At 47.8% G+C, this 27,142-nt stretch overlaps 2 protein-coding genes across 2 annotated transcripts in view; one reads left to right on the forward strand and one right to left on the reverse strand.

Annotated features, from left to right (window-relative positions):
• Window positions 1-13,148, reverse strand: part of LOC135513011 (E3 ubiquitin-protein ligase LNX-like) — an 84,563-nt gene extending 71,415 nt beyond the window's left edge. The window contains 1 exon segment of the mRNA XM_064935636.1: window positions 12,772-13,148. The gene's annotated coding sequence lies outside the window, so the exon portion shown is untranslated.
• Window positions 1-26,218, forward strand: LOC135511478 (uncharacterized). The gene is made up of 4 exons (XM_064932972.1): window positions 1-105; window positions 24,370-24,668; window positions 24,812-25,194; window positions 26,157-26,218. Exons 1-4 carry the CDS (start codon window positions 1-3, stop codon window positions 26,216-26,218), a joined length of 849 nt encoding a protein of 282 aa, XP_064789044.1.
• Window positions 26,219-27,142: the final 924 nt, after the last annotated feature.

Consider the following 27,142-nt stretch of genomic DNA (forward strand, 5'->3'; position numbering starts at 1 on the left):
ATGGCCAAGAACAGAGAGCTGTGTAAGGACATCAGGGATAAAATTGTAGTCCTGCACAAAGCTGGGATGGGCTACAGGACAATAGGCAAGCAGCTTGGTGAGAAGGTAACAACTGTTGGCACAATTATTAGAAAATTCAAGATGACGGTCAAGATGACGGTCAATCACCCTCGGTCTGGGGCTCCATGCAAGATCTCACCTTGTGGGGCATCAATAATCATTAGGAAGGTGAGGGATCAGCCCAGAACTACACGGCAGGACCTGGTCAATGACCTGAAGAGAGCTGGGACCACAGTCTCAAAGAAAACCATTAGTAACACACAACGCCGTCATGGATTAAAATCCTGCAGCGCACGCAAGGTCCCCCTGCTCAAGCCAGCGCATGTCCAGGCCCATCTGAAGTTTGCCAATGACCATCTGGATGATCCAGAGGAGGAATGGGAAAAGGTCATGTGGTCTGATGAGACAAAAAGAGCTTTTTGGTCTAATCTCCACTCACCGTGTTTGGAGGAAGAAGAAGGATGAGTACAACCCCAAGAACACCATCCCAACCGTGAAGCATGGAAGTGGACACATCATTCTTTGGGGGTGCTTTTCTGCAAAGGGGACAGGACATCTGCACCGTATTGAGGGGAGGATGGATGGGGCCATGTATCGAAAGATCTTGGCCAACAACCTCCTTCCCTCAATAAGAGCATTGAAAATGGGTCGGGCTGGGTCTTCCAGCATGACAACGACGCGAAACACACAGCCAGGGTAACTAAGGAGTGGCTCCGTAAGAAGCATCACAAGGTCCTGGAGTGGCCTCGTCAGTCTCCAGAACTGAACCCAATAGAACATCTTTGGAGGAAGCTGAAAGTCCGTATTGCCCAGCGACAGCCCCAAAACCTGAAGGATCTGGAGAAGGTCTGTATGGAAGAGTGGGACAAAATCCCTGCTGCAGTGTGTGCAAACCTGGTCAAGAACTACAGGAAATGAATGATCTCTGTAATTACAAAGGTTTCTGTACCAAATATTAAGTTCTGCTTTTCTGATGTATCAAATACTTATGTCATGCAATAAAATGCAAATTAATTATTTAAAAATCATACAATGTGTTTTTCTGGATTTTTGTTTTAGATTCCGTCTCTCACAGTTGAAGTGTACCTATGATAAAAATGACAGACCTCTACATGCTATGTCAGTAGGAAAACCTGCAAAATCAGCAGTGTATCAAATACTTGTTCTCCCCACTGTACGTGCCCTCTGTTCACTATTGTCTTGTCGGTTATTGTTCCCATATCCTTTGGTCTTGTGAGTACCTGTGCTTTGCTGTTTCGGCTTTCGTGCTGCATGTATTGTGTACTCGTTATTACGGGTCTCCTCCCATGTATTGTTGTGCACTTGTTCTTACGGGTCTCGTCTCATGTATTGTTGTGCACTTGTTCTTATGGGTCTCGTCTCATGTATTGTTGTGCACTTGTTCTTATGAGTCTCGTCTCATGTATTGTTGTGCACTTGTTCTTACGGGTCTCGTTTCATGTATTGTTGTGCACTTGTTCTTACGGGTCTCGTCTCATGTATTGTTGTGCACTTGTTCTTATGGGTCTCGTCTCATGTATTGTTGTGCACTTGTTCTTACGGGTCTCGTCTCATGTATTGTTGTGCACTTGTTCTTATGGGTCTCGTCTCATGTATTGTTGTGCACTTGTTCTTATGGGTCTCCTCCCATGTATTACTGTGCACTTGTTCTTACGGGTCTCGTCTCATGTATTGTTGTGCACTTGTTCTTACGGGTCTCGTCTCATGTATTGTTGTGCACTTGTTCTTATGGGTCTCGTCTCATGTATTGTTGTGCACTTGTTCTTACGGGTCTCGTCTCATGTATTGTTGTGCACTTGTTCTTATGGGTCTCGTCTCATGTATTATTGTGCACTTGTTCTTACGGGTCTCCTCCCATGTATTGTTGTGCACTTGTTCTTACGGGTCTCGTCTCATGTATTGTTGTGCACTTGTTCTTACGGGTCTCGTCTCATGTATTGTTGTGCACTTGTTCTTACGGGTCTCGTCCCATGTATTGTTGTGCACTTGTTCTTATGGGTCTCGTCTCATGTATTGTTGTGCACTTGTTCTTACGGGTCTCGTCCCATGTATTGTTGTGCACTTGTTCTTACGGGTCTCGTCTCATGTATTGTTGTGCACTTGTTCTTACGGGTCTCGTCTCATGTATTGTTGTGCACTTGTTCTTACGGGTCTCGTCCCATGTATTGTTGTGCACTTGTTCTTATGGGTCTCGTCTCATGTATTGTTGTGCACTTGTTCTTACGGGTCTCGTCCCATGTATTGTTGTGCACTTGTTCTTATGGGTCTCGTCTCATGTATTGTTGTGCACTTGTTCTTACTGGTCTCCTCCCATGTATTGTTGTGCACTTGTTCTTACGGGTCTCGTCTCATGTATTGTTGTGCACTTGTTCTTACGGGTCTCCTCCCATGTATTGTTGTGCACTTGTTCTTACGGGTCTCGTCCTCATGTATTGTTGTGCACTTGTTCTTACGGGTCTCGTTGTTCTCATGTATTGTTGTGCACTTGTTCTTACGGGTCTCGTCCCATGTATTGTTGTGCACTTGTTCTTATGGGTCTCGTCTCATGTATTGTTGTGCACTTGTTCTTACGGGTCTCGTCCCATGTATTGTTGTGCACTTGTTCTTACGGGTCTCGTCCCATGTATTGTTGTGCACTTGTTCTTACGGGTCTCCTCCCATGTATTATTGTGCACTTGTTCTTACGGGTCTCAGCTCATGTATTATTGTGCACTTGTTCTTACGGGTCTCAGCTCATGTATTATTGTGCACTTGTTCTTATGGGTCTCGTCTCATGTATTGTTGTGCACTTGTTCTTACGGGTCTCCTCCCATGTATTATTTTGCACTTGTTCTTACGGGTCTCGTCCCATGTATTGTTGTGCACTTGTTCTTATGGGTCTCGTCCCATGTATTGTTGTGCACTTGTTCTTATGGGTCTCGTCTCATGTATTGTTGTGCACTTGTTCTTACGGGTCTCCTCCCATGTATTGTTGTGCACTTGTTCTTACGGGTCTCGTCCCATGTATTGTTGTGCACTTGTTCTTACGGGTCTCGTCCCATGTATTGTTGTGCACTTGTTCTTACGGGTCTCGTCCCATGTATTGTTGTGCACTTGTTCTTACGGGTCTCGTCTCATGTATAGTGTATTGCGGGTCTCGTCCCTTGTATTTATTAGAGGTTTTACCTCACTCTTTTGTTTGGGTTACATCCCTGTGTTTTTGTAAACATGTTTGTTTTGGGCTTCGTCCCCGTGCCTTTGCATGTTGTATTAAAACCCTCTATTACATATTCCTGCGTCTGTCTCCAATCATTTATACAACGTGACATCATCCTACATCTGAAATATATACCGTTTCAAATATTTCTCCAAGTACACTGTGTGTGCATTTAAACAGTATGCCTTGTTCATGAGAGGTAGGTTGGGACTGTAGTATCACTACCTCAACTCTGAGACAGGCGGTTTCCCCTGGCACACCGTCCTGAACAGATGGGCAGAGACGACTGGCATCCAAGGACTACGTCACCCTGGCAACAGCCATCTTTTTGGCACCCTTATGGCCCATTTTCTGAAGCAACTCCTGACTGGTTATCGCTTTGGCTGATGATGTTATAGATAATCTGACAGGACATTGACTGACATCAACTAACCTTATTGGGTTTCAATTCACTGAGCATCAATGTAGGGTACTGTAATGGACATAGACTAATCAAGAACTAAGTATGTCATATAAGAAAGAACCTTTTCTATAGTGTGTGATGTCCTCTATAACCTATAGTACACCTCTCCATCTGTGTGTGTGATTGGCGGTCATGTGAGAACCCAGCAGGTACTGAGACAGTTTCCATGACGCGCTCCATAGCATTCCAAAGGGGATATACCTGACTGTCATAGAGGTCATTCAGTACCTGAGCTGAAGCACATACACACCAATGACTGTAAATGGTGCACATACTGTACACTAACTAGCTTTTAGAACCAACTGTCAGAGCAGCTCACAGGTCACTGCACCTGTTCATAGCCCATTAGTATACAGCCCATCTATCTACCTCATCCCCATACTGTATTTATTTATTTTGCTCCTTTTGCACCACAGTATCTCTACTTGCACATCCATCTTTGTAACGACTTTCTTCTGTTGAAGGAGGAGCGGACCAAAATGCAGCGTGGTGGTTACTCATGTTTATTGATGAAAAATGACTAGACAAGAAATAACTGAAATGTACAAAAACAACAGACGGAAACGTGAAAAAACTATACAGCCCTATCTGGTGCAAAACACAGAGACAGGAACAATCACACACGAAACACTCAAAGAATATGGCTGCCTAAATATGGTTCCCAATCAGAGACAATGATAATCACCTGACTGATTGAGAACTGCCTCAGGCAGCCATAGACTACGCTAGACACCCCACAAAACTCCAAGACGAAAAACACACCACAATAACCCATGTCACACCCTGGCCTGACCAAATAAATAAAGATAAACATAATAAATTTTGACCAGGGTGTGACAGAACCCCCCCCCCTAAGGTGTGGACTCCCGGACGCACATCAAAACAATAGGGAGGGTCCGGGTGGGCGTCTGTCCATGGTGGCAGCTCAGGCTCCGGCGCGGGACCCCACTCTATAAATGTCTTAGTCCCCCCTCCTCGCATCCTAGGATAGTCCACCCTCGCCGCCGACCATGGCCGAGTAGTCCTCACCCAGAACCCCACTAGACTGAGGGGCAGCTCGGAACTGAGGGTCAGCTCGGGACTGAGGGGCAGCTCGGGACAGAGGCAGCTCGGGACTGAGGGGCAGCTCGGGACTGAGGGGCATCTCGGGACTGAGGGGAAGCTCGGGACTGAGGGGAAGCCCGGGACTGAGGGGAAGCCCGGGACTGAGGGGAAGCCCAGCACTGAGAGGAAGCCCAGCACTGAGAGGAAGCCCAGCACTGAGAGGAAGCCCAGCACTGAGAGGAAGCTCAGCCAGGTAGTTGAATCCGGCAGATCCGGCTGGCTGGCGGTTCTGGCAGATCCTGGCTGACTGGCGGATCTGGCAGATCCTGGCTGACTGGCGGATCTGGCAGATCCTGGCTGACTGGCGGATCTGGAAGATCCTGGCTGACTGGCGGATCTGGAAGATCCTGGCTGACTGGCGGATCTGGAAGAGTCTGGCTGACTGGCGGATCTGGAAGAGTCTGGCTGACTGGCGGATCTGGAAGAGTCTGGCTGACTGGCGGATCTGGAAGAGTCTGGCTGACTGGCGGATCTGGAAGAGTCTGGCTGACTGGCGGATCTGGAAGAGTCTGGTTGACTGGATCTGGAAGAGTCTGGTTGACTGGCGGATCTGGAAGAGTCTGGTTGACTGGCGGATCTGGAAGAGTCTGGCTGACTGGCGGATCTGGAAGAGTCTGGCTGACTGGCGGATCTGGAAGAGTCTGGCTGACTGGCGGATCTGGAAGAGTCTGGCTGACTGGCGGATCTGGAAGAGTCTGGTTGACTGGCGGATCTGGAAGAGTCTGGTTGACTGGCGGATCTGGAAGAGTCTGGTTGACTGGCGGATCTGGAAGAGTCTGGTTGACTGGCGGATCTGGAAGAGCCTGGCTGACTGGCGGATCTCGAAGAGTCTGGCTGACTGGCAGATCTGGAAGAGTCTGGCTGACTGGCAGATCCTGGCAGACTGACGGATCTGGCTGCTTCATGCTGACTAGCGACTCCGGCTGCTCCATGCAGACTGGCGGCTCTCCATGCAGACTGGCGGCTGCTCCATGCAGACTGGCGGCTCCGGCTCCCATGCAGACTGGCGGCTCCGGCTGCTCCATGCAGACTGGCGGCTCCGGCTGCTCCATGCAGACTGGCGGCTCCGGCTGCTCCATGCAGACTGGCAGCTCCGGCTGCTCCATGCAGACTGGCAGCTACTTGCAGACTGGCAGCTCCTTGCAGACTGGCAGCTCCTTGCAGACTGGCAGCTCCTTGCAGACTGGCAGCTCCTTGCAGACTGGCAGCTCCTTGCAGACTGGCAGCTCCGGCTGCTCCATGCAGACTGACAGCTCCGGCTGCTCCATGCAGACTGACAGCTCCGGCTGCTCCATGCAGACTGACAGCTCCGGCTGCTCCATGCAGACTGACAGCTCTGGCTGCTCCATGCAGACTGACAGCTCTGGCTGCTCCATGCAGACTGACAGCTCTGGCTGCTCCATGCAGACTGACAGCTCTGGCTGCTCCATGCAGACTGACAGCTCTGGCTGCTCCATGCAGACTGACAGCTCCGGCTGCTCCATGCAGACTGACAGCTCCGGCTGCTCCATGCAGACTGGCAGCTCCGGCTGCTCCATGCAGACTGACATCTCCGGCTGCTCCATGCAGACTGACAGCTCTGGCTGCTCCATGCAGACTGACAGCTCTGGCTGCTCCATGCAGACTGACAGCTCTGGCTGCTCCATGCAGACTGACAGCTCTGGCTGCTCCATGCAGACTGACAGCTCTGGCTGCTCCATGCAGACTGACAGCTCTGGCTGCTCCATGCAGACTGACAGCTCTGGCTGCTCCATGCAGACTGACAGCTCTGGCTGCTCCATGCAGACTGACAGCTCGTGCTGCGCTAAACAGGCGGGAGACTCCAGCAGCGCTGTAGAGGAGGAAGGCTCTGGCTGCGCTGAAAAGGCGAGAGACTCCGGCAGCGCAGGAGAGGAGAAAGGCTCGGGCAGCGCTGAACAGGCGGGAGACTCTGGAGGCGCAGGAGAGGAGGAAGGCTCCGGCAGCGCTAGAGAGGCGAGGCGCATTGTAGGCCTGATGCGTGGTGCTGGCACTGGTGGTACTGGGCCGAGGACACGCACAGGAAGCCTGGTGCGGGGAGCTGCCACCGGAGGGCTGGTGTGTGGAGGTGGCACATGATGGGCTAGACCGTGAAGGCGTACTGGAGATCTTGAGAGCAGTGTTGGCACAGGACGTGCAAGGCTAGGGATGTGCACAGGAGGCCTGGTGCGTAAGGCTGGCACCAACTTCACCAGCCGACTAACACGCACCTCAGGACGAGTATGGAGCGCTGACCCAGATGCCATCAAATCCCCGACACGCTCCGTCGGGCGAATTCCATGCAAAAAGCACCAACACAGCAACTCCCTCATTTCTCTCTCCTCCAATTTCCCCATTAACTCCTTCACAGTCTCTGCTTCGCTCACCTCCAACACCGGCACTGGTTCTGGTCTCCTCCTTGACTCCTCACGATAAACAGGGAGAGTTGGCTCAGGTCTGACTCCTGACTCTGCCACACTGTCCCTGAGCCCCCCCCCCCCCCCCAAGAAATTTTTGGGGCTGACTCTCGGGCTTCCTTCCGAGTCGCCGTGCTGCCTCCTCATACCGGCGCCTCTCCGCTTTCACCGCCTCCAGTTCTTCTTTGGGCGGCGATATTCTCCAGGCTGAGCCCAGGGTCCTTCTCCGTTTAGGATTTCCTCCCAAGTCCAGAAATCCTTATTATGTTTCTCCTGCTGTTGCTGTTGCCTGTTACCACGCCGCTTGGTCCCGTTGTGGTGGGTGACTCTGTAACGACGTTCTTCTGTTGAAGGAGGAGAGGACCAAAATGCAGCGTGGTGGTTACTCATATTTATTGTTGAAAAATGACTAGAGAAAAGTCCAAACTACTCTCTAATCTGAGTTTGACTGGAGCAGTGTACAGACAGAAACCTTTAAAGCTGTACATCAGCTTTAAAGAGAGAGAGAGAGAGTTGTATAGCTTTAAAGGTTTATGTCTGTACACCGAATCCAGTCAAACTAAGATTAGAGGGTAGAGTTTGGACTTTTCTCATTCCTCAGGCTCCTGATGCTGATGTTTTGCTCTTTGTGTTTAGCTCTCTCTGTCTCTACATGTCTCTACATGTCTCTACATGTCTCTACCTCAGACAAACAGACAGTCTCTCTCTCTCTCTCTCTCTCTCTCTCTCACTCCTTCACTCCTTCACTCTCAGGAAGACGCAGGTTAAGAAGAAGTATGATATAGAGGTAAGATGTGAGGATAGAGAGAACAGAATGTATACATGTTTAATATATGTGTAGTCTATACAGACAACGGCAGCAGAACAATCATTCACAGAGTCCTCTGCAGTATCTGGAACTCATTAACCAAAGCAATGCCTTTGTGTAATAAAACAGTAAAATCTCTGAGGTTTACATTCACAAACACATACACACACATACGCATGCATGCCGGCACACACATGCAACAATGCACTCAGAGAGACACACCCGTGCCCGGGGAACACCTCCCAGAGATCATTATCTCAGTGTTAATCCTCAGAGTGACAACATGGCGTCACAGAACCACCCCCGGGGAGCTCCAACCCACTCTGCTCTAACCTGCTCTGGAGGGAAGTAGAGAGTGACACACAGCTGACGGCCATGACAGGCTGAAACGTGACCAGGCTAAAGCCCACCTCACCAGCCATCCAATAACCAGGCCTACATGATTAATAAGAAAAAGAAATGAAGCCTCACCCTTTCTAAAATAATCAGTTTGATTGGACTTCCTTCATTGGCTTTTGTTCACACCACGTTTAATTAAATCATCCATTTTCTAGAGACAAGTCCTTTGTGTAACCAGGGTAACCTTTGCCCAACATTCAGGGAGGAAAGACGATGAACGATGGCATAAGGAAACCATTAAATGTAGACGGAGGCCAGAACCACTCATACGAGACTTAATCCAATGACTCATGAATACAAACGGCTCACATACCGTACACATTACACAGACAATCATCCAATGCACAAAGTCTCACACACACATTGGTCAGTGTGTATCTCCAATGACCGTGTGATATAGTGTGAGTTGATGAGTTTGTGATGATACAACCCAGTGCTTACTCAGCTCTTTTCCTTATGGCTCTGGTTGAAAAACAACCTTTTGACAAGTTGTGTGTTCCTGTCAGCATTTTAATGTCTGCAGTATACCAGTGTGTAGCTCTGTAAATTTGTCCCATACTCCTATGATAATGTAAACTAATGCAGCTAATGCACATCCTGCTAGCACAACAAACAGCAGTGACACTAATCCACAAAAACCTGCGTTGACCTGACAAATCTCAACCTTTCAAAAGCACACCAATTACAGTTCCATAAAAAACACACCCTGTCCCTCACCCACGCAGAAACAAACTGTAGGCATATACAGCACATGGGGGTCAGAGTATCCTGGGACATGTAACTATGTGTATGTCATGTGGAATGGAACAGCATGAGTGCAATGTGCATGCTACAGTGGACATAATGAAGGTCTCATTTACTGTACTGCTTCTCTACTAACCTATGCCTGGTTCTTCAAGGAGTTAACAGCTCACATAGCCAGAGTATGGTATGTAGGTTCCCAGGCCGGTAGGTTCAGTGTGTTGTCTGAGCCAGGCAGGCAGGGCTGTTCCGACATGTTCGTCACAGGCAGAGCATTCCACAGCCCTGTGTTCCTCCACCAAACACACATGCTCAGAGCAGCAATATCAGAGAGGGGCACCGTGGGTAATAACATAGAAACCCACTTGTGCCCCATGATGAAATCCGGTGATCATAAAGCTGATTTTTAATAAACAGCCAAATTAATAATTAATGTGTCACACTGCAGATAATCATGACATGTTGAGGTTAAGGGACACACAAGGAGACTGTAGGTCAAACAAAGCAATTGTACAGAGAGAGAAAATGGGAATAAGATAAGATACAAGGACAATATCAATTATATTCACACTGAGAACAAGACACCATGAACACATGAACACACACCCCGTCAACACACCCTGTCAACACACCCTGTCAACACACCCTGTCAACATACTCAAGGGGTTCCCAAACTTTTTTAGCCCAGGACACCATTTTGATATCAGAAATTTTTCGCAAACCCAACAATGTATAAAAAAATGTAATTAACAGCTAATATTGATTTTGTTATTTGGGGTGATGGCAGTCACAATTGAAAACATTATAACAGTATTTCTGATAGCTGTGCATGTTTCTAACAGGCAATGGGGGCATAGTTCGCTTTTGAAAGACTCTCTCTCCAATAAGAATTATTTCCTCTGAATCCACTGATTCGGTCACTCATCTGTAGAATGTTTTTGTATTGTATTTCCCTTGTATGCTTGCATTCAGTCCGTCCGTTCACTTTTCCAAATATATCTATGACATAAGCACGGAAACACATTTTCTTTTCATTACACAAAAAGTCAACCAGTCTTTTTTTTACATCCATTGTGAATGACAACAGCTCCTCTCTCAGTGTGAAACATCTTTCCAACTCCACCCCTCGATTACCAACCAGCCTTGGTGTGAAATAGAACATTGTCATGTTCTGATCACATATCTCCACATCATTTTGCAACCAGGCGTGTGTGCAGTGGATGTGGTTTGATGTAGCTTACAATTGAAGTTGCCTGCTGCAGTATATGTCTGAGTTCTGTGCTCAGATCTTTTGCCTCCAGTTGCTCTCGGTGTATCATACAATGCGTCCATATGGCAGAGGCAGACACATTCATAACTAGAGTACAGAGTCCTGCCTGCCACACAGCCATAGATGGAGCCTCATCTGTGCAAAAGCACACCATTCAGTCCCATGGAATCTGTTTTTGTAAATATAGCCACACAGCACACTGAACATCCCCTGTGCTGTTTCAAGCTCAGGAATCAAGAAACAGAACAATATGTCCTCCTGAATAGCATGTCCAACATCTATAGCGAACAAAAGTCAATGCATGGGCATCTCGGCCCTCACAGCTATCGTCCATTGAAGATCATAAACTGGGGAGTTTTCGAGTTGTTCAGTCAGTTTCCACTTGATTGCTAGCAATAGCATGAATATCTGACAAAAATATTGATGTGGGTTTCTGTGCCTCTGCCATTGTTTTACTATATCAATTGTGGCCAGTAATATCAAAGTCTCTGCAATAGTGTGTGGTTTCATAGCGTAGCAGGCCTAGCCATTCACCGTGGGAATGATTCAAGTGCAACAATAACATTTCCCATGATCTAAGGGCTCTCTCTGATTGAATTTGATATTTTAGATTTGAATAATTTTCATTTCGATTTTTAAGGTTAGCCACATTACAATGATTTTGAGTTACTAAGACGATATTATAATATATACATTATTTTGTATATATTTCGTTTTTTCAGGATTTTGAAAATCTCCCTCAATTTTCATATCAGGCGACCCAACGTGGGGTCGCGACCCCTAGTTTGGGAACCACTGACAAATCCTATCTACACAACCTGTCAGCACAACCTGTCAACACTTTCTGTCACAACCCTGTCAACATCATCTGTCAACACATTCTTTCAACATACTATGTCAACAGCCTGTCAACATACCCAGTCAATACATTGTGAACACCTCCTGTCAACACCCTCTGTCAACACAACCACATACTTCACTAGGGTTGCATAATTCCTGGAACTTTCAATAAATTCCCTGTTTTTCCAGAAATGCTGGTTGGAAGATCCCAGATTTCCTGCTCATTCCCTCCTGATTCCGGGAATATTTTGGGAAAAACAGGGAATTTATTCAAAGTTTTTTTTTGCAACCCTACACTTCACACATGGTTTAGTTTTTGTGTAATATTGATGTGTGTACCCATATCAAGTGTATCAACCTGAACTAAGGGGTAGACATAACATAGTAAACATACCATTTATCTCTCCATTTGTATGATATGTTACGTATGGTATGTATTAATTTGTGGATGTCCATCATCCAATTTAGGATATTTTGTTACTAATTACAATTCATATGATATGTTACAAATTGCAATTTGTACAATATGTTATGAATTTGCAATACGTTGTGGCTAACATTAGCAAGGTGGCTAGGTAGCTAATGCTAGCACTAGTCAGCTAGCGTAACCTAGGCTAGGGGTTAGGGTTCGGGGTTAAGGTTAGGGTTAAGGTTAGGGTTAAGGTTAGGGGTTAGGTTAGGAGTTAGGTTAGGAGTTAGGTTAGGAGTTAGGTTACATGTTTAGGGTTAGGGGAAGGGTTAGCTAACCTGCTAACCTGCTAAGTAGCTGCAAATTAGTAAGTAGTTGCAAAGTTTCTAAGTAGCTAAAATGCAAAAGTTGTCCTTGATGAGAATCGAACATGCAACCTTTGTGTTACCCCCCTAAAGTCAGTTCATGAAGGTTAGACTATTTAACATAATGTGTGTTAGTTATGTAATATGCATGCTATAGGAAAGTAATAGGTTCATCATTATCCAGCCAGGTGGTTGAGCTCTAAGGAGCTCCAGCCTAGAGGGCACTGTGTGTACCGTGACTTCTAATACCACACTTAAACAAACAATCAGATATTAGCAAATAAGCTTCCCAGATCCAGAAATCTATCAAATATGATTTAAGATTAAAACCCAGACTATGGTAATCAATGCCCTCTCTACACCCTGTCCATTAAGTCTACTGTCTGGAACAGCAGAGCTTAGAGGACAGGAGAGAAGCAGGCAGCCAATGAGCTGAATGGAAGTGGCTCTAATGGCACAGTCTGTCTGGATCAGAACAGAGTTACACTCAGAGGCTCAAAACAGATAATATGGATACGTTACTGTACAGACACTTACAGAGACAGGAAAAATATAGGGAAGAGAACATGTCTGACACACACACACACTGCAAACAGCATTCAAATTACTTTCATGGATGCAAATACACAAACAGAAGTATGAGACAATAGACAAACTGTCAAGTAGACTTCTTCTACTTACTGTTAACCTTCAGAGCTGTGTAGATAGGTAGCAGTCATACATTCTGATCACAGAGTTTGTTGTAGAACTCACAGAGAAATGTTCACTTCAGGCAAAGCGGCTTCACCTGGTCAGGTAATACTTAGGAAAGGGTGTAACTCTAGATCTGTCAAAGAGCCAGAGAGGGAGAGGGGGAATGGAGGGAGGGAGAAAGTATGAACTGCAGGTGAACACAATATCTGTTGATTGGCTGGTGGAGTTCAGTAAGGAAATGTCCCGGTCACAGAACCTGTTGATTGGCTGGTGGAGTTTAGTAAGGAAATGTTAGGTTGCTGCCGGTCTTGGGGGAATTCTGGGATAGAGAACAGGACAGAACAGAGTCAGAGAGTTGTGGATGTGTTGTGATGACCCAGAGCCGGCTGCTAACATCTGGAAGCTGGTCCAGGTGACCAGGAAGTGGCAGAGAAGGGCAGGGCCAGAGCAAAGGTAGACAGAAAAGTGGCTTAACCTGCTCTGGGAGGGAGGGAGACTGGGAGAGGCTTGGACTGTTTCCCATACAGGGATAGACAAATAGCGCTGGAGGGAGGGAGAGCAAGGAGGAAGCTAAACTAAACAACACACAACAAACCAGACATATTTATTTAATAGTCAGATAATGAGGTATATTCCAGATTGAATATTGTATGTATATGTATATTACTGTAAATATTGAACACGTTCCCTGTGTATAACCATATATTTTGATACATTGAAAGTTAATATTGTGAAGCTATGTTGTACATGTTTTACCTCCTGTTTCAGGAAGTGATGTCACTGAGTACTGCCCCTATATATAGGACCCCCCCCCCCCCACACACACACACCTGGGATATGGATGCCTGATGAAGACCTAAGGGTTGAAACTTTGTTGTAAATAAATATCACCTGGGAGCATAAGCAGCAGTGTGCAGCGTTTTCCTTTCTGTTTCCCATATTACAGATGAATACCAGCTGTAGACTCAGCAGGACTGTGTACCACCTACACACAACACTAAAATACACACGCACACTAGACCAGGAATGGGCAACTTTGATGGGGGTGGGGCCCACAAAAAATCTAAACTCATCATGAAGGGCCGCAGTGGCTGACGGGTCTGCATGACCACATCCAGACCTACACATGAAGTCAACTTATTTGTGCAATCAATCTATTTCTGCAGTTAAACTACTTAACTCTCTTAAATGCATTATAGCATTAACCAGGGCTGGCTCTAGCCTTTTATGGGCCCTATGTGACATTTGGTTGAGGGAACCCCCACACCTTGCGGGCACATTTTCTTACTGGTCCCGTCCTGGCGGTAGAGTTTAATGTTAATCTCCTGCAATTCTACATACAGTGGCAAGAACAAGTATGTGAACCCTTTGAAATTATCTGGATTTCTGCATAAATTGGTCATAAAATTTGATCTGATCTGTATCTAAGTCACAACAACAGACAAACACAGTCTGCATAAACTAATAACCCATCAATTATTGTATTTTTCTTGTCTATATTGAATACATCATTCTAGCATACAGTACACAGTGTAGGTTGGGAAAAGTATGTGAACCCCTGGGCTAATGACTTCTCCAAAAGCTCATTGGAGTCGGGAGTCAGCTAACCTGGAGTACAAACATTGAGACGAGATTGGAGATGTTGGTTAGAGCTGCCCTGCCCTATAAAAAACTCTCACAAAATTTGAGTTTGCTATTCACAAGAAGCATTGCCTTGTAAACCATGCCTCGAACAAAAGATATCTCAGAAGACCCAAGATTAAGAATTGCTAACTTGCATAAAGCTGGAAAGGGTTACAAAATTATCTGTAAAATCCTTGATGTTCATCAGTCTGTGGTTAGACACATTGTCTATAAATGGAGAAAGTTCAGCACTTGCTACTCTTCCTAGGAGTGGCTGGCAAGAGCACAGAGCAGAATGCTCAATGAGGTTAAGAAGAACTTAGTGTCAGCTAAAGACTTACAGAAATATCTGGAACATGCAAACATCTCTGTTGACGAGTCTACGATACTTAAAACACTAAACAAGAATGGTGTTCATGGGAGGACACCGCGGAAGAAGCCACTGCTGTCCAAAAAAAACATTGCTGCTTGTCTGAAGTTCGCAAAAGAGCACCTGGATGTTCCACAGCGCTACTGGCTAAATATTCTGTGGACAGATTAAACTACATTTGAGTTGTTTGGAAGGAACACACAACACTATGTGTGGAGAAAAAAAGGCACAGCGCCCCAACATCAACACCTCATCCCAACTGTAAAGTATGGTGAAGGGAGCATCATGGTTTGGGGCTGCTATGTTGCCTCAGGGCCTGGAGAGCTTGCTGTCATCGACAGAAAAATGAATTACCAAGTTTATCAAGACATTTTGCAGGAGAATGTAAGGCTACCTGTCTGCCAATTGAAGCTCAACAGAGGTTGGGTGATGCAACAGGACAACGACCCAAATCACAGAAGTAAATCAACAACAATGGCTTCAACAGACAAAAATATGCCTTCTGTAGTGGCCCAGTCAGAGTCCTGACCTCAACCCGATTGAGATGCAGGGCATGACCTCAAGAGCAGTTCACACCAGACATTCCAAAGAATATTGCTGAACTGAAACAGATTTGTAAAGAGGAATGGTCCAACATTCCTCCTGACCGTTGTGCAGGTCTGATCCGCAACTACAGAAACATTTGGTTGAGGTTATTGCTGCCAAAGGAGGGTCATTCAGTTATCAAAACCAAGGGTTCACTTACTTTTCCCACCCTGCATTGTGAATGTTTACACAGTGTGTTCAATAAAGACATGAAAACACATCATTGTTTGGGTGCTATTAGTTTGAGCAGACTGTGTTTGTCTATTGCTGTGACTTAGATGAAGATCAGTTCAGATGATGCAGAATTCCAGGTAATTCCAAAGGATTCACTTACTTTTTCTTGACACTGTATTTTGCCATTCGAGAAAATGTTGCCGTTTTAAAGCAAGTTTTCTTCAATTCTACACATTTCGCCATTGGGCAGAGAGAACATATATACATTTGATGACAAATTTCATCCAATTCAACTAATTATGCAGAGAGAAACATTTTGCAGTTTTGCAGCTAATTTCTTGCAATTTTATACATTTTGTCATCAGGGGATTTTTTGCAATTTAAAGCAAATTTCCTGCTATTCTGTGCATTTTGCATGCTTTTTGCCATGTTAATTTGATATGAGTGAGAGTGACTAACAAAATCAATGGGGGCCACCAGGAGGTCAGGGCACGTGCCCTGCGTGCCCTGTCGGTATTCGGCTGTGATTAATACAAGTTCAGATAGATGGCTAGACTAATTTACCAATCTAAAAATTGTTAGCTGGCATGGGCTAATTGACTGACACAACAACAGAAACTGCTGATGCACAACGAAATTTCAAAATTGCACTTTTTGTATTCTACTATTCTAACTCTCAACAGCAAGTTGACAGCGATTTCTCGGAAGTAGATCGCATGTGACAAATACAATTTGATTTGATTCGAAGTTGAGACCCCGACTGAGTTCCTTTATTTATTTTTGTTGGGTACCCGTTTTTGGAAATTGATCTAAAGCTATCAGTTTGTTGTCCATCCCTGCACTAGACCAACCAGAACACAATCATATTCTAGGACAAACATGGTCATATACTACAGAGACAGACTTTGTCCTAGCATGTTCCTGCTCAAGGAAAAACATCACTTCGTAATCTAAAGCAAATTACAACTTGACAGCTATGCTAACCAGAGACAGAGAGCATTAAGGCTTAGACAACAATACCAGGATGTGTGTACAACACAGATGAACACAGATATTAAACCAGGGGCTTGGACAGATTCCTGTGCCTTTGTTATGGTTTTTCTGCTTTCTGACAATAGTTCCTTTTTACAACCCACGAAGACCACATATATGTGTGTCAATGTGTACAAAACAGCTGCTATCCTATGTTTTTGTTGTGGTTTGTGCATAGCTTACATCACAGTTTTCTCTGTAAACCCAGAACATGAGCCATCAACAGCTGTTTCAGTGAGACAGACAGACACACGTACACAGACAGGCAGACAGACAGAGACTGAGATTTAATGATAGACTTAATCATCAGAGTATGACACATCTGATAATTGAATCACTATAGCTAGATGTGAGCCTGTTGTTTGCATTTCAGCTGCTAGTCCTGCGTTAAATAAAACCCCACACACTCCTGTATATGCCAGTCAATGTTTTATTTTATTACAGAAGTTGGAAACGAGCTGGCATTGGACAGGCAAAAATGAATCCTTCAGTCAGACAATTTGCAGTCAGTTCTTTGGGATATTCACCACTCTGGAGTCCCTTAAGTTGATGGAAGTGGGTGGGTGATTCAATATAAGTATACATGTTTTGGGCTTAAAATGACAGTAATGTGTGTATCTGTGTGCATGTAGGGATCTCCTGACACACAGCACCAGTAAGTACTATGGTGGTAAATAAGTAGGACAGCCTTTAGTGACCCTTTGTCAAACCTCAAATGAATCTTGCCGCCTCGGAAAATAACAGCAGAAACTCCACAAGTCCATCTGTCTAAAGAATCAAATCCTTTCTAAGTGCACATGCAGATTTCAGGTCCCTTTACATAACATCTCCAGCCATTCAGTGGAGTTTAATGACCCATACCAATTCTACAGAATGTGAGAATGGCATCTATACATCGCATTTGATTGTGTAAGGGTCTCTGTGTGTAAATGAGCTGCTATCTGTGCATGGATCGCTAAGTGATCATTTGTCCGCTATAATATATATATATATATATATATATATTTTTATTTTTTTATTTCACCTTTATTTAACCAGGTAGGCTAGTTGAGAACAAGTTCTCATTTACAACTGCGACCTGGCCAAGATAAAGCAAAGCAGTGCGACTTAAACAACAACACAGAGTTACACATGGAATAAACAAACATACAGTCAATAACACAATATAAAAAGTCTAAATACAATGTGTGAAAATTAGGTATGATAACAGAGGTAAGACAATAAATAGGCCATAGTGGCAAAATAATTACAATATAGCAATTAAACACTGGAGTGATAGATGTGCAGAAGATGAATGTGCACGTAGAGATACTGGGGTGCAAATGAGCAAATAAATAACAGTATGGGGATGAGGTAGTTCTCACCCTACATCCTTCTGTTGTCTTTTCACTGAAGCAAAGTTGTTGTAGGCCTAGTCAGTAGTACCTGTGTCACGTTCTGACCTTAGTTCCTTTGTTTTGTCTTTGTTTTAGTATGGTCAGGGCGTGAGTTGGGGTGGGCAGTCTATGTTTGTTTTTCTATTATGTATTTTGCGTTTGGCCTGGTGTGGTTCTCAATCAGAGGCAGGTGTCGTTAGTTGTCTCTGATTGAGAATCATACTTAGGTAGCCTTTTCCCACCAGTGTTTGGTGGGTGATTGTTTTCTGTGTCTGTGTGTTCCGGAACTGTTTCAGTTTTCCTTTCTGTCTTTCTATTTGTTATTTTGTATTTTCGTGTTCAGTGATTTTGTTCATTAAAACATGACGAACACGTACCACGCTGCATATTGGTCCGATCTCTCATACTCCTCGCCAGAGGACAAATCCCGTTACAACCTGGATGGGGGACCGGATGCTGCGGTGGAAATGGTGTTGTAGGGCTCTAATAGTCAACAGGAGCCAAATGACCCCTGGTAGGTTAAACCAAAACCCTGACTTCCAGAGGTCATTAAATAACCCACAGCACTTGTTACAGCATCTCTTCACCACATAATGGTTGGGAATGTGTTCCCAATCTTCCTACCTGGTAATATAAAGTTCAACACCAGAGACAAATGTGCTTTTTGCATGGTTTTAGATTGCCTCTTCATCAGTGATGTACGTGCTTGGATTGTGCTTTTTCACTTTCTACCACTTGTCTGTTTTTAGTTGGCATTCACTCAACTCTGGTCTCATCTCCCTCCCACCCCAGCTCCTGCTCAGCCCAGGCACAGCTCTTCTCTGTCCTGGAACCCCAATGGTGGAACAAACGTCCCCTTAAAGTCAGGACAGCTGAGTCCCTGCCCATCTTCCGGAAAAGTCTGAAACCCTACCTCTTTTATCAGTATCTTAAATAACTCTCACAGCGACCCCCCCTCCCCTAATGTAATGTAAAATGTTTGAGACTCACTAACTCACTATGTATGTTTAATGTTGATACACAATTTATAGAGTATGACATACTCTTATAGATGATTTCTGAAGCAGTCATGCATTGCTTATGAAGCCTTTATGTATGCTAGCTTTTATAAGTTCGTTTCAAGTGGGACCCAACTCGGTCGCACTCACATCATCCCCTCTCTCTCTCTCCCCCCACATCCTCCCAACCACCACCCCTCTCTCTTCCCCTCTACCCCCACCCCCCTCTCTCTCACTCTCTCTGTCTCCCTCTTTATCTCTCTCCCCCTCTCATCAGTCTGTGATTGGAAGTGCGTTATTTGTCACAGTGCTATCTCCGGCAGGGTTTTTGAGCCCGCCCAGCAGCCAATCAGGCTGACGAGGGTCTTTGTGAGTGAGTGAGGGTTGATGAACTAACAGCTCTGTTTCGCTGAGTGACCTTTATTGCTGTCATCTATCACTCGGTCCATCCAGACCCTCCTCCCCTCCTCTACTCTGCTCTCCTCTACAGGGCCAGGGATGCTTACTGATTATGTGTTTACAGGTTTGGTAAAATACAATGGCTATTGTAGTATTAGGTCCCTACCAGGCTTGGTTCTACATTTGCAGCCCCAAAGAATGTGCAATACATGCAAGATTCTGTTCAGTATTCGTCGTAACGTGGCTTGGTGATACAGTAAATGGTATTCCACCTTAATCAGCCCCATCTCAGGTGTAGCTGTGGCTACTGTCACTGCAGATGCCCCGCTGAGCTCTTGCAGTGTCTTCTATCTGCTGGTGTGAAATGAGACTTCATAGTGATGAAGTTACTACTGTCTGGCAGGGTCCTGGGGCTTTGACCTGACAGTTATGTGAACTGATCGATTGAGACTCCACTGCTCCCCATGACCCCCCCCTCACACACACACACACACACACACACCCCCACCCCACTGTCACCCCCATCAACACACCTGCTGGGACCCAGACAGGAGTCACCCCTCTGCTCTCTCCCTGTTGTTCTCTAGCTCTAACACACTATCTCTCTCACCCTCTCCATATTCCCCCTCTGGCTCAGAAGCAATTACACTGCAGTCACTACAGAGCATCACTATCTTTGTCCATGCAGACTGTCCAGGGAAGGTTCAGAATGGGCGTGAAGATGAATGTTATTCAGGGAAGTATTGGGCTATGCGAAAGGGAGCTATACTACTGTGGGACTAACCTGGCTCTTTCACACTGTCTGGAACTCTGGGAGAAGTGCAGCTAAACGTCCTACAGATGGATAAAATAGAGTGAAAACTGTCCTCTGTTGCATTTCTGCTGAGTCTCCTGCTGCCCTGTAGGAGTCTATAAAAACACTGGGAATCAGGTGGAACCAATCTCCCTCTCTCTAGGACACTTTCTCTTTCACTTTCTTCTCTCTCTGTCTGTCTCTTTCTGTCTCTCTCTCTCTCTCTCTCTCTCTCTCTCTCTCGCTCTCTCGTTTTTCTAGGACAGTCTCTTTCTCCCTCTCTTTCAATTGAACTTTGTCCTCTCTCCCTCGTCCCAGTCTCATTTCTCCCTGCCCTTCTCATTTTCTCTTGGCCTCTGCATTTAATTACATTCAGGTTGCATAACAAAAATTACAACCTTTTATAAAACCAGGTATGAAATATAAACACTAAATAAAACAAGTGCAGAATATACATTTTTCTATGCATTTTTATCCCTCTCACCTTTGTCCAATATCCCTCTCTATCCCTGTTGCCCTTCTCTCTAGTGACTAGGAAAGGCTCGCCTCTCTCCATACACCATCAATTTTTAATGGGAACAATGCTAATGTTCCCCTTAGCATGAATATTGAAGAGGAAGACTGCAGTCACCAAGAAGAACTAGGTCCCGCTCTCTCACCACAGAGATACCACGGACCTCTGTCTTGCAGAACTAATGTGATTATTTACTGAAGAGAGATAGGGAGGGGTGGGGGGTGGTTGTGAGGGTGAGGGTGAGGAGAGCGTCTCAATTAGAGCAGCATGAAGACCTGATATATGACAGGGAGGACGCTGAACATGGGATATGTCTGTAAGAGAAACCAGTTACATTGGCTGTACTAACCCTCAGCCCATCTCAAACGTTAACCCCCATCCCCATGCCTTTACACAACTATTAGCATGTATTTTGACGTGTATTTCAGTATAGTTGGTGTGCATTGGTAAGTGTGTAGGTAATACAGTACGTACAATATTTATTTTTTCTGATCATGTGTGCTGTTGTTTGTAATGACACTAACTGAGTAATGTGTCATGTGTCATACGGTATGTGCTGTTGTTTGTAATGACACTGACTGAGTAATGTGTCATGCGTTACGGTATGTACTGTTGTTTGGAATGACACTAACTGAGTAATGTGTCGTGTGTCATACGGTATGTGCTGTTGTTTGTAATGACACTGACTGAGTATATGCTGTTGTTTGGAATGACACTGACTGAGTAATGTGTCGTGCGTTAAGGTATGTGCTGTTGTTTTGTTTGGTGACACTGACTGAGTAATGTGTCGTGCGTTACGGTATGTGCTGTTGTTTGGAATGACACTGACTGAGTAATGTGTCGTGCGTTAAGGTATGTGCTGTTGTTTGGAATGACACTGACTGAGTAATGTGTCGTGCGTTAAGGTATGTGCTGTTGTTTGGAATGACACTGACTGAGTAATGTGTCGTGCGTTAAGGTATGTGCTGTTGTTTGTAATGACACTGACTGAGTAATGTGTCGTGCGTCATACGGTATGTGCTGTTTTTAGACAAGCATGTTAAGCTGTTGTATGCTTTCATAGGTAAACTAAGGCAACGCTTCTAGACCTGGCCTCTGTTTTGTCACCTGGGTATATATCTCTCTCTCTCCTCTCTCTCACTGACGCACGGATGCAGAAATGATAAACAACTGATCTCAGTATTCTCTTATTCCTGTCCATTTGGTTTTACTCCACACCACTACCCTCCTCTCTTTTCCTCTGTCCTGGATTCAAATGCACTTTCTCTCTCAACCCTTATTTCCTTCTACCGTACACAAAGTTGAAAGGAGTTTTTTTTGCTTTGTTTGAGTTTTGGTCAAACACAGTTTTTCAGTGCTGCAAAAATGCACTTACCATTGTATGTTCTACATCACTGATGCAAGGTGGCATTTGCAATGCACTGGTGCTCCCATCTCATCTTGTTTCCCCTACTCTCCTCTTACAAGAGTAATGGAGTGTGCTTTTTCTCCATCACTCTGGCCCAGACAGGCACTAAAGAACAAACAGTTTCACATATTTAAGCACACAAATACCCTGAGTCAGAGAGGAGCACATCTATTACGTCTGTCTGTCCCTCCCCACCCTGAGCTCCCTCCCCTGGCCTGGCCGCTTGGCGAACATCCCGCCCCACCCTGAGCTCCCTCCCCTGGCCTGGCCGCGTGCCAACGTCCCACCCCACCCTGAGCTCCCTCCTCTGGCCTGGCCGCGTGCCAACGTCCCCTGGCTACCTCTTATCAGCTCCAGGTGCCCAAGTACTTTACCTCAGTAAAACCATCTGGGTGCCAAAAAAACATTACATCAATACAGTGAGTGTCAGTGTGGGTCAGGAGGTGATGAGGTACCTGGAAGCAGGCATCACTGTCTGAGTTGTGGTGGCATAAGTGCCCCCTTCCTCTTTCTTGTTGATTGCGTCATGTGCTCAAAAAACAACCCGGTATTGATAAAGGAGGACAGTCTATTTACATTTTCTCTGCTCTGACAAATTAATATGGGAATATAATGGTGTCTGATGTTAAAGGGTTGTTCCTGTCAGTCTGATCACAGTGTCTGTTCTGCTCCTGATTCTGGCCCATGCAGCTACACACAGACCTGACAACAGACGTTTGCATGAGCAGTAAACAATAGCTTCAAAAGCAGCCTTTTAAAACATATGGGATTGATAGTATTATCTGTCACAGTGACAAACAGAGCGAGAGAAAAACATGAGCACAAGACATACCGTGTGTGTCGAATGAGAGGGACATGATCAGAGAGAAAAACATGAGCAAGAAAGAAAGAGAGATATTGAGTGTGCCTCAACAGTGAGGTGTCCCAGCTCCAGCCCCATTCCCAGCCCCAGCTCCAGCCCATCCCCATCCCCAGCTCCAGCCCCATCCCCATCCCCAGCTCCAGCTCCAGCCCATCCCCAGCTGCAACCACATCCCCAGCTCCAACCCCATCCCCATCCCCAGCTCCAACCCCATCCCCATCCCCAGCTCCAGCCCCATCCCCATCCCCATCTCCAGCCCATCCCCAGCCCCAACCCCATCCCCAGCTGCAACCCCATCCCCATCCCCAGCTGCAACCCCATCCCCATCCCCAGCTCCAACCCCATCCCCATCCCCAGCTGCAACCCCATCCCCATCCCCAGCTGCAACCACATCCCCATCCCCATCCCCAGCTCCAGCCCATCCCCAGCTGCAACCCCATCCCCATCCCCAGCTGCAACCACATCCCCATCCCCATCCCCAGCTGCAACCACATCCCCATCCCCATCCCCATCCCCATCCCCAGCTGCAACCCCATCCCCATCCCCAGCTGCAACCACATCCCCATCCCCATCCCCATCCCCAGCTGCAACCCCATCCCCATCCCCAGCTGCAACCACATCCCCATCCCCATCCCCAGCTCCAGCCCATCCCCAGCTCCAACCCCATCCCCATCCCCAGCTGCAACCCCAGCTGCAACCCCCCCATCCCCATCCCCATCCCCAGCTCCAACCCCATCCCCATCCCCAGCTGCAACCCCATCCCCATCCCCAGCTGCAACCCCATCCCCATCCCCAGCTCCAGCTCCAACCCCATGCAACCCCATCCCCATCCCCAGCTCCAACCCCATCCCCATCCCCAGCTGCAACCCCATCCCCATCCCCAGCTGCAACCCCATCCCCATCCCCAGCTCCAGCTCCAACCCCATTCCCATCCCCAGCAGCAGCCCCATCCCCAGCTGCAACCCCATCCCCATCCCCAGCTCCAACCCCATCCCCATCCCCAGCTGCAACCCCATCCCCATCCCCAGCTGCAACCCCATCATCCCCATCCCCAGCTCCAGCTCCAACCCCATTCCCATCCCCAGCTCCAGCTCCAACCCCATCCCCAGCTCCAACCCCATCCCCATCCCCAGCTCCAGCTCCCCCCATCCCCATCCCCATCCCCCCCAGCTGCCAACCCCATCCCCATCCCCAGCTCCAGCTCCAACCCCATTCCCCCCATCCCCCATCCCCAGCTCCAGCCCCATCCCCATCCCCAGCTCCAACCCCATCCCCAGCTCCAGCTCCAACCCCATTCCCATCCCCACCCAACCCCATCCCCAGCTCCAGCTCCAGCCCCATTCCCATCCCCAGCTCCAACCCCATCCCCAGTTCCAGCTCCAGCCCCATGCTCCAACCCCATCCCCATCCCCAGCCCCATCCCATCCCCAGCTCCCCCATCCCCATCCCCAGCTCCAACCCCATCCCATCCCCAGCTGCAACCCCATCCCCCCCATCCCCAGCTGCAGCTCCAGCTCCAACCCCATTCCCATCCCCAGCAGCAGCCCCATCCCCAGCTGCAACCCTATACCCAGCTCCAAACCCCATACCCAGCTCCCCCCATCCCCATCCCCAGCTGCCCCCAACCCCATCCCCATCCCCAGCTGCAACCCCATCCCCATCCCCAGCTCCAGCTCCCCCAACCCCATCCCCATCCCCAGCTGCAACCCCATACCTCCAACCCCATCCCCATCCCCCCATGCAACCCAGCAGCAACCCCATCCCCATCCCCAGCTCCAACCCCATCCCCATCCCCAGCTGCAACCCCATCCCCATCCCCATCCCCAGCTCCAGCTCCAACCCCATGCAACCCCATCCCCATCCCCAGCTCCCCATCCCCCATCCCCATCCCCAGCTGCAACCCCATCCCCATCCCCAGCTGCAACCCCATCCCCATCCCCAGCTCCAGCTCCAACCCCATTCCCATCCCCAGCAGCAGCCCCATCCCCAGCTGCAACCCCATACCCAGCTCCAACCCCAACCCCATACCCAGCTCCAACCCCATCCCCATCCCCAGCTGCAACCCCATCCCCATCCCCAGCTCCAGCTCCAACCCCATCCCCATCCCCAGCTGCAACCCCATCCCCATCCCCAGACCCAGCTCCAACCCCATTCCCATCCCCAGCAGCAGCCCCATCCCCAGCTGCAACCCCATACCCAGCTCCAACCCCATCCCCATCCCCAGCTCCAGCTCCAACCCCATTCCCATCCCCAGCTCCAACCCCATCCCCATCCCCAGCTCCAGCTCCAACCCCATCCCCATCCCCATCCCCAGCTCCAACCCCATCCCCATCCCCATCCCCAGCTCCAACCCCATCCCCAGCCCATCCCCATCCCCAGCCCCAATTCCCCCCCAGCTCCCCCCCATCCCCAGCTCCAGCTCCAGCCCCATTCCCATCCCCAGCTCCAACCCCATCCCCAGCCAGCTCCAGCCCCATTCCCATCCCCAGCTCCAACCCCATCCCCAGCTCCAGCTCCAGCCCCATTCCCAGCTCCAACCCCATCCCCAGCTCCAACCCCATCCCCAGCTCCAGCTCCAGCCCCATTCCCATTGCCAGCTCCAACCCCATCCCCAGCTCCAGCTCCATCCCCATCCCCAGCTGCAGCCCCATCCCCATCCCCAGCTCCAGCTCCATCCCCATCCCCAGCTGCAGCCCCATCCCCATCCCCAGCTCCAGCCCCATCCCCATCCCCAGCTCCCGCTCCATCCCCATCCCCAGCTCCAGCTCCATCCCCATCCCCAGCTCCAGCTCCATCCCCATCCCCAGCTGCAGCCCCATCCCCAGCTCCCTCCATCCCCATCCCCAGCTCCAGCTCCATCCCCATCCCCAGCTCCATCCCCATCCCCAGCTCCAGCTCCATCCCCATCCCCATCCCCAGCTCCAGCTCCATCCCCATCCCCAGCTCCCCATCCCCATCTCCAGCTCCATCCCCATCCCCATCCCCAGCTCCATCCCCATCCCCAGCCCAGCATCCCCATCCCCAGCTCCATCCCCATCCCCATCCCTCCAGCTCCATCCCCATCCCCAGCTCCAGCCCCATCCCCATCCCCAGCTCCAGCTCCATCCCCATCCCCAGCTCCAGCTCCATCCCCATCCCCAGCTCCAGCTCCAACCCCATTCCCATCCCCAGCTGCAGCCCTATCCCCAGCTCCTGCTCCAGGCTCAGTAAGTGGTGTCCCGGTGGTCTGGGTCTCACAGTTACCAGAGCATTTCTGTTCCACCAGATAACACTGCTCCTGCTCACGCCAGCCACCAAATGAAGATGAATACACTTAATCTCCGCCGCCAAAACTCTACCCCTATGTTTTGACATCTCACTAAATCTAATTCTAACTCAAACCAGTCCAATGGTAGCAGCACTCTCACCCAACAATTAATAGAATTCATTACTGGTGGTGTTCTCCTGGAACATATTAACACAATGATAGATTTGGGCCTCACAGGTCTATTGCACCCAGTTATCCAAGAGATTCCTATGTATGTTCCTTGCCTAAAAAAAATGGCAGTATGTGACTCACCGTGTGTGTGTCTGTGTGTGTGCATACAGGGTGTCTAAAGAGCCATATGAGTGTATGGGACAGTCTCATTGTCATATGCTCCACTGTCGACCCCTGCCTGCCCTAGCCTGGCTGACACATGACCCGCGTGACTACACAGCAAGTCAAGAAGACTTCGAGAGCTGGGCTGCAGTCCAAATACATTCATTTGACCCCCTCAGTCCTCGCACTAGCCACTTTCCCTCGGGGAATCCCAGTCGCAACCGGATGCGGTTTGATTGCCATCTTAAGTGGAGTTTCAATTCACAAACATTGCCCCCAACGGACCTCGAGCTTGAGGGAGCGAGGGAAGAGCTTGGATCACTTGTGAGGTTGACATGACTTGCCTGACTAAATAAATTGGATGCATGCATGGTGATTTTTCTGTATTTTTCTATGTGGCTGACGCAGGCACACATAATAAATCCATGAATAGCGGTAGCATTAATCTCACTATTTCAATCTCACAATCTGTGTTTTTATAATGAGAAAGTGAACAAAAACTAGGTTTATTTTGTAATGGAAGGATTTTTATGAAAATCAGAGTTGAAGCCAGAATTAGATGTTGTCTAATCATCATAACTGCATGTGGTTTTACTGCAACAGAGTAGCACAACATCCTTCAATTGAAGCAAACATACTAAAGTG

This window comes from Oncorhynchus masou, chromosome 24, assembly GCF_036934945.1.
Source record: "Oncorhynchus masou masou isolate Uvic2021 chromosome 24, UVic_Omas_1.1, whole genome shotgun sequence".
Classification (NCBI taxonomy): Eukaryota; Metazoa; Chordata; class Actinopteri; order Salmoniformes; family Salmonidae; genus Oncorhynchus; species Oncorhynchus masou.

Excerpts from the sequence above, each read along its gene's own strand:
- LOC135511478 (XM_064932972.1), top strand. The coding sequence starts at position 1 with ATGGCCAAGAACAGAGAGCTGTGTAAGGACATCAGGGATAAAATTGTA. Across the intron at positions 24,669-24,811 it reads TCCCCCCATGCAACCCAGCA|CTGCAACCCCATCCCCATCC; the intron begins GCAACCCCATCC and ends CCCCATCCCCAG. Across the intron at positions 25,195-26,156 it reads CAACCCCATCCCCATCCCCA|TTACCAGAGCATTTCTGTTC; the intron begins GCTCCAGCTCCA and ends TGGGTCTCACAG.